Below are 12,332 nucleotides of genomic sequence, written 5' to 3'. Positions count from 1 at the left end.
ACACATAGCAGCACTGGAAGTGTAGCTCAAGTGATAGCATCAGCCTTGAGCAAGCAAACTGAGCAAGCATGAGGCCCTGAGTTCAATAAGTACCACCCCAAGAACAGCAAAACAAATCCAAAGTACAAGCATAAAGTTTACTATGGTAACCACTTCTAAGTGGCATTGTAGTAGTGTTGAGTGTAGTTACATTCTTATGCAACAGGTTCTATCTTGCAAAAACTGGAACATGGATTGCCCTGATATATACCACATTCTCAGGTCACCTGCTACAGCTATTGGATGTAGGGTGGCATTTCTGCCCTCAACTATCTCTTATTATGAAATCTATAGCCTGTTGATGGAATTATGACTTCAATTTGTCTTCTTTAGGGCAAATTTGAACAATTTACAGGCAAGAAGAGCAGATATTAGCAAAGCAGCCAATTCAAAATATCTTCACACAACACATCAGTAGCTGAACAAACGGCAGTCTCTAAAATGATTTCATAAACTAGTTGTTGGTTGTGATCAGAATTTTGAACAAATACTTTCATAAGAACAGCTATTGTACCTCTTCAGAAATGAAGGCATTTAATCAGTACATGAGTTGGAGTTTTCATAGTCATTGGAAGCTAAGTTGTTCTAAACTTGGTGATACGACTTAGAAATATTCTTGCCTGAAACATCTATAAGACGTTCAGGTAGTAAATGTAATAGAATTTGTGACTGGCAGATGGCAGTCCCTTGTGTTGCCTTATATGACCCAAGGGACTTAGCATAAGTGATTAAGGTTAAGAGCTTCAAGACTTGGAGATTATTCTGAGTTATCTGGTTCATACCCAGTTTAATCACTTAAGCCTTAAGAAATGGTATATTTGACTTCTGGCTATAGTCAGAAAAAATATGACTAGGGAAGAATGATTAAAAAGATGCAACATTGATGGCTATGGTGATGGAAGAAGACATATGTGCTCAAGAATGTGGGAAGCAGAAAGTAGAAGTAAATTCTCTTCTGAATTTTCCTATATAAAGGAATTTGGCCCTGCTGGTACTTGTTTTTAGCTCAGTAAGACATATATCAGACTCCAAATCTACAAAACTGAATAGTAGTAAACATGCTATTTTAAGCCACTGTTTGTGATAAATTGTTAAAGCAACAATAGAAAGATATTACCAGATGCAAAAGCACAATGCTTTAAGTACTTGGAATAAAACAAGGATGATTGAAAGACTGCAGTTTGGTTTACTTTTAACAAACCACATAAAAACCAAATATTTTTTTACAAAGTGATAAAAGAGTCTCAATGCAGTGGTAAATATGTTTTCAGATATATATTCTTTTCCTGTCACCAAAGGAAAGGAAAGGATGTTTGGAGTGGAATTAAAGTTATCTTAACTAGTTCAAATTACTAAGAAAAGTTGAAGAGAAAGAGGTGCTGCTATTTCATTTTTATTTTAGTCAGCATGCTGAGGCAGTGTACTTTAAAAAAAATATTGTACAAAGAGATTACGATTCCATAAGTCAGGTTATGAGCACAATGTTTCTTGTTCAATGTCACCCCTTCCATCATTCCCCCCCCCAATTTTCCCCCTTCCATCCCTACTTTCAAGGTAGCTAGTTCAGTTTTTACATGTTGGAGAGTGTACTATTAAGACAATGTAAGGTCATGACCTAGCATTTAACATTCACACACACACACACACACACACACACACACACACACACACACACACACGGGAATTCATCTGTAACAGCACAATACTTACTTTGAAATGATTGGGCATGCCTGGGACTAAATCTTCACATATTTTATTACCTATCAGTTTTATCCCTCCTCAATAAGGATCAATCCTGGGCTTAACATTTTTTAAATACTTAAGGGATTTAGCTGAAAAAGATGTCTTTAACCTCACCTTTAATTACCAGTCCAATACTTATTTATGCACTTTTTTTAGTCATCTGTTTATTTCAAGAGCAGGTTCTTAAAATGGACAGGTTTGAGCCAGTTGTGGTGACTCAAACCTATAATCTTGGGAGGCAGATGCAGGAATTGCAGTTCAAGGCCAAGGCAGGCAAGTTCATGAGATTCCATCTCAACCAATGCACACTGTCATCCTAACAATGCAGGAAAGCACAAATAGGATGATCACAGTCTAGGCTAATCCAGGTATAAAGACTCTCAAAAATAAAAAAGACTAACCAGACAACAGTGGCTTATGCCTAGATACTCAAGAGGCTGAGATCTAAAGATCACAGTTCAAAGCTAGCCCAGGCAGAAAAGTCTGTGAGAGTCTTATCTCTAATAAACTACTCAGAAAACACCAGAAGTGGTTTTGTGGCATAAGTGGTAGAGCACTAGCCTGAATTCAAGCCCAAGGACCGCCAAAATGTAAAAACTAAAAGGACTTGCAGAATAATTCCAATGGTAGAGTTTGTCTAACAAATATGAGATCCTTAGGTCAAACTCTAAGACTGTTGAAAACAAAAAGAACAAAACTGTAAATTAACAACAACAACAGGTTTGGATGAGCTGGAGTGCTTCTGTATTTTTTTTCTTTCTTTGTTTATTTTTTAAATTTTATTTTATTGTAAAGTTTCTATGTAGAGGGGTTACAGTTACATGAGTAAGGTAATGAGTACATTGCTTCTGTATTTTTAAAATATCTGATGCTTTCTTCTTTTGTTAATTAACTTGTCTCATCAATAACCAGCCTCTTTTTCAACAAGGCATTGTTTTTTTCTGAATTTCTGCATTTTTCACATATACTTATGCTTCCTTGTCTAAGTCTCTCAAAATAATACTATTACGGAACAATCCAGTTAGCACTAAATGGTAACTAGATTCTGAGGACAAAAGTATAATGGAGCTGGGCAGCAATGGCTCACACACACAAATTATGGTTTCTGCCTGGATTCCCCTCTTACCACTGTCTATTGTTCTGCCTGCATTTCTGTCCTATACATATAATGTAGATTTACATGTTTAGAATATATCTTTTACATGTTGAGAAATAAACATATGCTTTTTTATGTTTCAACCCAAACAGTTGCTCCCGATGACCCCAGCAGAAAAATAGATGGTGACACCATTATTTTTTCAAATGTTCAAGAAAGATCAAGTGCAGTTTATCAGTGCAATGCCTCTAATGAGTATGGGTATTTACTGGCAAATGCATTTGTAAATGTGCTCGGTAAGCTCTCCCTTTATTAAAGATATGGCAAATGAATGTCTGTTGGTGTTTTCTCATTCAACAAAAACATATTGAGCATCTACTACTTGCAAAGCACATTACTTGTAGCTATAAAGGATACATTCAAGGTGGAAAAGTTGCAAGCCATGCCCTAAAAGATAATGATGTTCTAGTCTTAATGTTCTTCCATAACAGAGTTGTTTTTTTATAATGGCAAATTCTTCATCATAGGAGTAATCAGATCATCAGATTGCTCCATTCACAGATGGTTAGACTAGGTGTTGAACCACTCAAAAGTAAAATGGTATTTATCTGCTATTAACAAGTAGATATTACCACTTTTTTATCCTTAGAAGCTGAGAAGTTCAATAACAATTTCATCATTGTGATTTAAAAAAATAAAACATGAATCATGATGCTTTGCCTTTATACAAGTCACCAGTGTTCCTTTTTCTAACTGCAAAAATAAGCTCAGAAAATTATGGCATTTACAAGCACATTCTGAAATGGTTGCCTTCTGTGAACACTGTTTTTTTGTGTGGGCAAAGCTATCAAAAACATATTGGTTAAAATTTGTGTGAGAATTGTTCTTGTGGAACCAGAAATTATACTTCACCACTTTAAAATTAATATGTCTCTTTTTCAAACAAAATTAACCCAGGAAACTAATCATATTTGGTATTTTCTCTTTGTACTTGACATGAAGGTCATTGATCACATGAAAAACTAAGCACTTAAGATACTGGTGGTACAGAAGTGTTTTTGATTTCTGTGTCTTATTATCACTGTCTTCAATTCAGTTTTTATTGAATCTGCCTAAGAGTAAGATCTGGCCTATTTCATTTAACAATATAGCCTCCAGTTTCATCCAAGGCAGAATCTATTTCTTTTTTTAGGGTGGAAAGATAACATGTGTTATCTTTTATCTTTTTTATAATAGCCCTTCAAATAAATATCAAGGGACAGGTCATTGTGATTGAAGTTAGCTTTCTTTGATCTTGTATTCATGATATTGAGCATTTTTTCATATGCCTGTTGACCACTTACTATGTCTCCTTTTGAGAAATGTGTATTTCAGTCTTTTGCCCATTTTAAATAGTATTTTTTGAATACTATGGATTGTTGAGTTCCTTTTATATTTTGGATATTAATCACTTGTAGGGATAAAAATGATAAAGTCACATCAGGGGCAGGTGAATCACTATTTCATAGAAAACAAGGATATGTCAATCAGTAATTAAAGAATGTCTGAGTCATTTGTTGAGCGTGAAGAAGAGGGGAAAAAACCCCATGTTTTTACTATCTTGAGTGATGGGTAATATCATACTTGATGAGGAACAAAAGAGAGACATGTTAGTTGTGCTTTACCATAAATTTTAATGACCTTAGCACAAAGTGCAGTGAAGATGCTATAAATCTAAAATGTGTTCTAATATTTATTATGTCTTCTAAAATATTTTATCTGAGTGACCTTAACATAAAGTACAGTGAAGATGCTGTAAAGCTAAAATGTGTTCTAATATTTACTATACCTTCTAAATATTTTAGCTGAGCCACCACGAATCCTTACGTCTGCAAATACACTCTACCAGGTCATTGCAAACAGGCCTGCTTTGCTGGACTGTGCCTTCTTTGGGTCTCCTCTGCCTACTATTGAGTGGTAAGTAATGGCCTCATTTGTGTTTTAGTACTTATGTTTGCTTAATGATTCCTCATTTCTATGTTTTTATTACTGAGAAGCAGGAGAGATAATAGTGTACAACTCATCATACTACTCATGAATTCATTCCTTCAGATAATTATAAAGTACCTGTGGCATGCTAAGTGTTTTCACATATATCTATCTTAGGAGCACAATCAGTCAATCACAAAGCTTATGTAAATGATTGTTTTTCAATTGAAGACTATATTTTATAAGGCCTTGGACATCACCTGAGATTTTATGAATAGTGACTACAGAGACCATTTGGTGAGGAGATATTGTTTCCTTGGTAATAAAATATCATGTGGGATAGGGGTAAGGTTCTATAAGCTAGAAAACAGACGTTGTTACCACAAGTGTTTCCCCTTAAGTACCTCTCCCACTGTATAGTTTGACTTGAATCCAGTCAAGCACTCTTGTGTCCTTTTTCTCCCCATTTCAGACAATCTCCCTTCACATTTCGCTCTTTGGTAGAAGTCTTCTACTGCTGCTAAATTGCTTGCTCTAAAAGAGCCAAAGGAAACAAAGCTAGGATAGTCAACATCTGAGAATGAGTGAGTGAGACCACTGGAGACAATGGAAACAGTCATTTGTTGGTCTGTGAGGTCCCAGGCACTGTGCTGGACAAGTCTAAGATTAAAGGAAATCTTCTTAGGTCCCCACCTTAACCACCTAGAAAAGAAACACCCACAATTGTGCAGGATTCATAGTAAAGGTGTCAAGATTAACATTAAGATAATAATTGACTTTGATCTCTTCCTGATTCCTTTTACTTCTACCATCTGATATTCATGTTTTTTCTTTCTACCCTGAAGATTTTTGTATTCTTACTTTCAATAATATAATTTTTAGTGGCCTTGAAGGCTCTTCCTGAAACTTTAAATCAAAATCTCTTTAAAAATGCAGCCTATAAATAATAGTTGGCACAAATACACTAAAATTTGTAACCAAACTTGTAGTACAAATATATCACAGTTGTGGGAGAGAGTGTAAAAAGGAGCAGTCTTTATCGACTGTTTATCACGTTTCATCACCTGTTTAGTGTAAAATAGCTTATGATGTGTTTATTAAATTATGGATTTCCCATAAAATCACAGTTTAAGTATTTTATATTAACCTAATTTTTAAAAATAATTTTATTAGCATATATTGGTTGTACAATGAGGTTTTTGGGTATATTTTTATTGTAAAAATACTGTACAGAGGAGTTACAGTTACATGAGTAAGGTAATGAGTACATTTCCTATCAAGCATTGTTACTTCTTCCTTTGTTTTTCCCCTATCATTCCTTCCCTTCCACCTCCCCAACTCCTCCCCATCCCCCCACAATGAGGTTTTGTGGTTAACATTTCCATACATAGTCAAATTCATCCCCTCTTTCTCTCTCCCTCATCCTTGTACCTTCACCCCTTCCTAAGATAATTTCAGCAAGCTTTATTCTACTTTCACACATGCATATAAAATATTTTAGCCATACTTACCCTCCTTAATCCTCTCCATTTACCCTCCCTGCTCCCCAACAGGGCCTGCTATACATTCTTGTCACATTTCTTCAGTGAATATTAATGTACAAAGGAATTTCACACATGTAGTTATTACACTATAGTCAGATTGGCCCCCCTCTATTACTCCCTTTTCACATCCTCCCTACCCCTTTATTATTCAACAGCTTCTGACGAGTTAGCTTGTCATCTTCACACTATTTAGTTATTATTCACCTTTCATCATTCTCCCTTGTGTTCTGCCAAACAGTTCCACATTTATAACCATGAAATACATACATACACACATGAGGAGAGAGAGACAGAGACATGTGCCCTTTGTCCTTCTGAACATGGCTTATTTCATTTAACATGATGATCTCTAAATCCATCCAGTTGTTTGTAAATGTTGTAATTTTATTCTTCTTTATATCTGAAAAGACTACTCTGACATTTTATATATATATATATATATATATATATATATATATATATAATGTATACATACACACATGTTTTCTTTAACTATTATTCATTAGTTGTATGGTATCTAGACTGCTTGCATAACTTGGCTATCGCTGGATTTATGGTCATTTTATTTTTTAGATTTTTGAGGTTTTCTTAGTTTTTGGTGTTTGCACTAGTTTATATTCCCAACAACAGTTCTTTTTTTCCCTAGATCCTTGCCAACATTTGTTGTTTGTGGCTATTTTGACTGGAGTGAAATGAAATCTCAATATCATTTTTATTCCCTTCATAGGCAGAGAAATTATCCTTCATAATTGACTGTTCAGTTATTTGCCTACTTATCAATTATGTTTTGGATTCTTTAGAAGTTTAATTAATTGGGTTCCTTTGTATATTTTGGTTATGAAGCAATGTTAGATACGCAACTCCCATTCTGTGGGCTGTCTTTATAATATAGTCTAGTGAATATTCACTTTGCTGTGAACATTTTAATTTGATATGAACCCATTGTCAATTCTTGCTCTTACGTTCTGAGCTATTCAAGTTATATTCAGGAAGTTATTGACTATGCCTTTATGTTACACTGTTTTCCCAATGTTTTCCTGTAGTAAATTTAAAGTTTCAAGTGTGGCATCCAGTTTGAGTAGATATTAATATAGGGTAAGAGACAGAAATCTAGTCTTACATCTTCTATGTGTGAATATCCTGTTTGCCTAGTACCATTTGTTGAAGAGATTAGACTGTCTTTTCTTCAATATTTTTGGCACATTTGTGAAAAATCAACTGGCTATTGCTCTGTGAACTTACTTCTGCATCTTCTATTCTGTTCCATTAGTCTATGTTGGTACTATGGCTGTGTAGTAAAGTTAGAAGTCAGTTATTAAGATAACTCCAAAGTTGCTTCTTTTGCTTTGGCTATTCAACATTTTTTGTACTTCCATATGAATTTTAGGATTAACTTTTCTGCCTCTGAGGAATTTCATTGGAATTTTTCTGGGGCATACATTAAATATATAGAGTGCTTTTTTTTGGAGTCTAGCCACTTTTGCAATGTTGATTCTGTTCATCCTTAGGAAGTCTTGGCCTCTTCTAGTATCTTCTTCAATTTGCTCTTGACTTATAATTTTTTACTGTAGAGATCATATCCTTAGTTAAATTAATTTCTAGGTATATTTTATATGGTATTGTGATTATTTTCATAATTTATTTCCCAGTCTGTTCACTGTGTATAGAAAAGCTGCTGGGTTTTATATATTGATTTTATATCTGGCTACATTCCTGAAAATGTTTATCATACCTAGAAGATTTTTTTCGGTGCAATCTTTAGGGACTTTTTAGTCTATAATCATATTGTCTATAATATAGTTTGTATAGGTCTATCTCTTTCTTTTCTGTTTTAATCTCTCTTACTCCTTTTTTTTTTGCCTTATTGTTCTTTCTAGGAATTCGAGCACTATGTTGAATAAGGAAATTCTTGTCTTGTTCCTGATTTTAAACAGAGGAAATGGTTTTAGTTTGTTTTTTTAAATTTAATGTATTATTACCAAAGGTTTTAGTGTATGCAACATTTATTCTATTGAGGTCCATTCCTTCTATTCCTTGTTTCTTCAGAGCTTTCATTATACAAAGATGCTGAGTGTTGTCAAGCTTTATCTGCATCCATTGAGATAATGTAGTTTTTGTCCTTGACCCTGTTTATTTATACATGATAAAGGTAGAGTTAGCAAGCTAACACACTTTTGTGTCAAAATTCATTTATCTATATATGATAAAGGTAGAATTAGCAAGCTGACACATCATTTGTGTTAAAAATACATAGAGTCTTCTGAAAAGGACTTTTTAGAAGTGCAATTATAAGGTCTATATGTGACATGTGATATAGGAAAAAGGGAGTTGGAAGAAATGAAAGATTCCATGCCAGAATGTTAGAAGACACTCTCAGATATGACTATGGTTTGCATGTGTGGTTTACTCAACAGGTTGTGTTAGATGGTGGACATACAGTCCTTATTTGAAACATCTACTTTTTCTAGATGTTTAGACTGTATTAAAAGAAAAGATAGCAAATAATACATTATTTAGATGTCCTTTGATTAAAGTTCATCATGAAATTTTGTCTCCTGGAAATAGAATGATGAAACCCCTTGTCTTAGAAATTCACACTGTAAAAGTTATGTTAAGTGAAGTAAGTCATGCCCAGAGAGACAGAGGACCCATGTTTTCTCTCCTGTGTGGAAGCTAGAATTAGTTTATAAATGTATACATAAACACTTTGTGGTTGTATGCAAGTGTATTACCTGAAATAGGGCATTTGCAGGGGAGAATTAATACAATTCCTTGGAAAGGCTTAACTCACAGTCCCACAAAATGAATATCAGGAAATGAGTGCTCCAAGGGGGTGGGGGGGCAAAGAGAGAGGGGTAGATAAATGAAGAAAGGAAAGGGGGGAAAATACAGTTATAAAATATAATACATATCCTACAAAACTTGAGAAATTTGATGGAGGTGGAAGGTTTGGAGGAATTGGGGACAATGATGAAAGGGGTGACATTGATCAAGATGCGTTGTTTTCATAAACTGATTTGCTTAATGGTAACTCCTTTGTACAACCACTTGAAGATTAAAAAACAATTAAAGTTCTTTAATTTTTAAAAGAAATTCACACTATATTCATCAGCGTAATTCGATATTCTTATATTATTGAATTGCCCAATTATCGAATTGCCCATATCTTGTCTTTAATTTTCCCTTGACATTTTATGTCATGGGAAGCATTCAGTGTGCTTGTGCATATTCTGAATATATTTGTATTCGATACTTTACCACAGATTGTGATCTTGTTGACTTTGAACATAGCAAGTTATGACTAACTTAAACTTAAGATGTGTTTTATTCGCATTGTGGTTATTTCTTCAGGTTTAAAGGAGCTAAAGGAAGGGCTCTTCATGAAGACATTTATATTTTGCATGAAAATGGAACCCTGGAAATCCCTGTGGCACAGAAGGATAGTACGGGAACGTACACGTGTGTTGCAAGGAATAAATTGGGCATGGCAAAGAATGAAGTTCACTTAGAAATCAAAGGTAAGGCCGAGATAGTGAATTGTTTCAAGTCTTTTGTGACTGAAAGATTTTCCAGATTTGCCAATAGATAACAACTTTGAATTTCAGATCCCACGAGGATCATTAAACAGCCTGAATATGCAATTGTGCAAAGGGGGAGCACTGTGTCCTTTGAATGCAAAGTGAAACATGATCACACCTTAATCCCTACTGTCATGTGGCTGAAGGACAACGGTGAGCTGCCCAGTGATGAAAGGTATTTGAAGACAATTTCTGTCCTTTTTTCTTCATTCTCTCTGTGAGCTGCTCTTGACCCCAAGGGTTTATTGTGTAGCGACTTAATGGTGATGTTTTTAGTTTCTGCAGTCTACAACCTGCAAAATAAAGAGATGTGTATTTTTTCCCTACAATGAATTATTCAGATCTAAAAAGGTATTGAGTGATTGAAATAAGACTGAGAATGTTGGCCTATCATTGTGTGTTAGTCTCCTGTATAATTTGGGATGGCTTTGGACAACATCCATTGTTTTGTACCTTCCTGGAGCAGTGAAGTCTCTCACAAGATGTGTTCATTCCCATTCTACAAATACATAGAAATATAATCTCCTTAATTATCAGAGTGCATCTAAATCCTATCCAGCATTTCAAAGGAATCTAGTTTTTTAGTTGGGTAGTGAGTTTTCTTTTCACTTTACTTGATGTCTATGGAAAGAGAAGTATAAAGAAAAACAAGTGAAACATTTTAAAGAGCCTGAACATGTTACAATGGTTTAGCTTTGAATGGAAGAAAGGTCAGGACATTTTCCAGCTAAGGCAGGACCTAGATTTGGCAGAGCAAACATGCTAAGTGTTGAGCTCGATGTGTGACTTCAGATTCGAAATCAGCTCCAGCACTGTCCCTGCTACAAGGAGCACAATGGTATGGAGAGAATTGTGCTGTGGTTTTGCTTTCAACTTTCAACCTACACTTGCTCAAGTGGTGTCTTGTGGCTTGTTTGTCGTGCCTCCAAAGAACTTTCTTTTTCCCTCCAAAGCACCTAGAGCTCCCATCTAGTTCAGTGCTTCAACTGGTTTTGTTTTTGTACTGAGGTTTGAACTCAGCGCCTTCCTTGCACTTGACACTCTACCACTTACGCCATGCTCCCATCCCCTTTCGCTTTGCTTTTCAGATAAGATCTTATGTTTTTACTTGGGTCATCCTTGACTGCAATCCTAGCATTTACACCTCTGTGTAGTTTGAATGACAGATACACATACTATATCCAGCTTGGTTGTTGAGATTAAGCCTGATGATGTTTATGAAGCATAACTAAAACGATACTGTAAGCAGGTGCTAGTGGTTCCTGCCTATAAATCTAACTACTCAGGAGGTTGAGATCTAAGGATTGTTGTTAGAAGTCAGCCTGGTCAGGAAACTCTGTGACTCTTAACTACAAATAACCACCAAAAATCTGGAAGTGGAGCTGTGGTTTAAGTGGTAGAGCACTAGCCTTGAGCAAATAATCTCAGGGACATTGTCTAGCCTCTGAATTCAAGGCCTATGACTGGTAAGCAAGCACGTACGTGTACACGTGCGTGTACACACACACACACAGTTGAATCCTTTTTTAAATTTTTTATTTTATTGTAAAGATGTGTACAAAGTAATTATAGTTGTATGAGTGAGATAATGAGTACATTTCTTGTTGGACATTGTTACCTTTGTTTCTCTGCTACTATCCCTTTCCTCCCTAACCTCCCTCACTCCTCCTCTTTTGACTTTGACCCATGAAGCAATTTTTTTATTCCCACAACAAAACCTTGAGTAGAGATTGTTGATCTGTACTGTTCATTGCATTTACTTTCTCCTGTGACAGAATTTCTTCAGTGAATAATAAATTATTTTAAAATACTTTAATAGACATTGAGCAGAAGGAGTGGTTTTCAGACATTTCTTAACATCAGAAACCTGAGTAGTGAGGAAAACTATGTAGTTATCCTCTCCTCACCGCAGGATATACACGGGGACTTTTATTAACTTTAAAATATCTTTTAAATTGACCCAAAGTAATTGTATACATTTATGAGGTGAGGGTAGAGAAAATTTCAAAGAATTCTAGCCAACAAATTCTAACATCTACATATGAAATGTGTACATATAATATCATACCATTCCTTATAAAAAGACATTATTTTTACTTGTTAATATAAAAGAAATTAAATGTCTCTTTTTTTATTGTGAGAATACCGTACAGAGGAGTTACAATTACATGGGCAAGATAACGAGTACATTTCTTATCAAGCATTGTTGCCTCCTCTTTGTTTCCCCTTCCCATCCCTTAAGATGAAAAAAAATCTACCCTGATCTGATCAATATCACACATATCTAATTATTACACTGTACCCCCTAAATTTGTACAATTAAAATAATAAATATAATCAACAAATTTAAAAATGAAAGTTCCA

General features: G+C 34.9%; 1 protein-coding gene across 13 annotated transcripts in view; it reads left to right on the top strand.

The window, feature by feature from the left end:
* Nrcam (neuronal cell adhesion molecule) overlaps positions 1-12,332 on the top strand; it is a 277,714-nt gene that overhangs the window by 216,657 nt on the left and 48,725 nt on the right. For all 13 annotated transcript variants that reach the window (XM_042684611.1, XM_042684605.1, XM_042684606.1 and 10 more), the window contains 4 exons: positions 3,031-3,174; positions 4,723-4,834; positions 9,742-9,908; positions 9,996-10,143. In XM_042684611.1, the coding sequence (XP_042540545.1) occupies positions 3,031-3,174; positions 4,723-4,834; positions 9,742-9,908; positions 9,996-10,143 (571 nt within the window). The remainder of the gene's footprint in view (positions 1-3,030; positions 3,175-4,722; positions 4,835-9,741; positions 9,909-9,995; positions 10,144-12,332) is intronic.

Source organism: Dipodomys spectabilis, unplaced genomic scaffold (genome assembly GCF_019054845.1).
Source record: "Dipodomys spectabilis isolate Male_0828 unplaced genomic scaffold, ASM1905484v1 ptg000089l, whole genome shotgun sequence".
Classification (NCBI taxonomy): domain Eukaryota; kingdom Metazoa; phylum Chordata; class Mammalia; order Rodentia; family Heteromyidae; genus Dipodomys; species Dipodomys spectabilis.
Note: the sequence above shows the minus strand (reverse complement) of the source record. Positions and strands in the feature narration are given on the sequence as shown.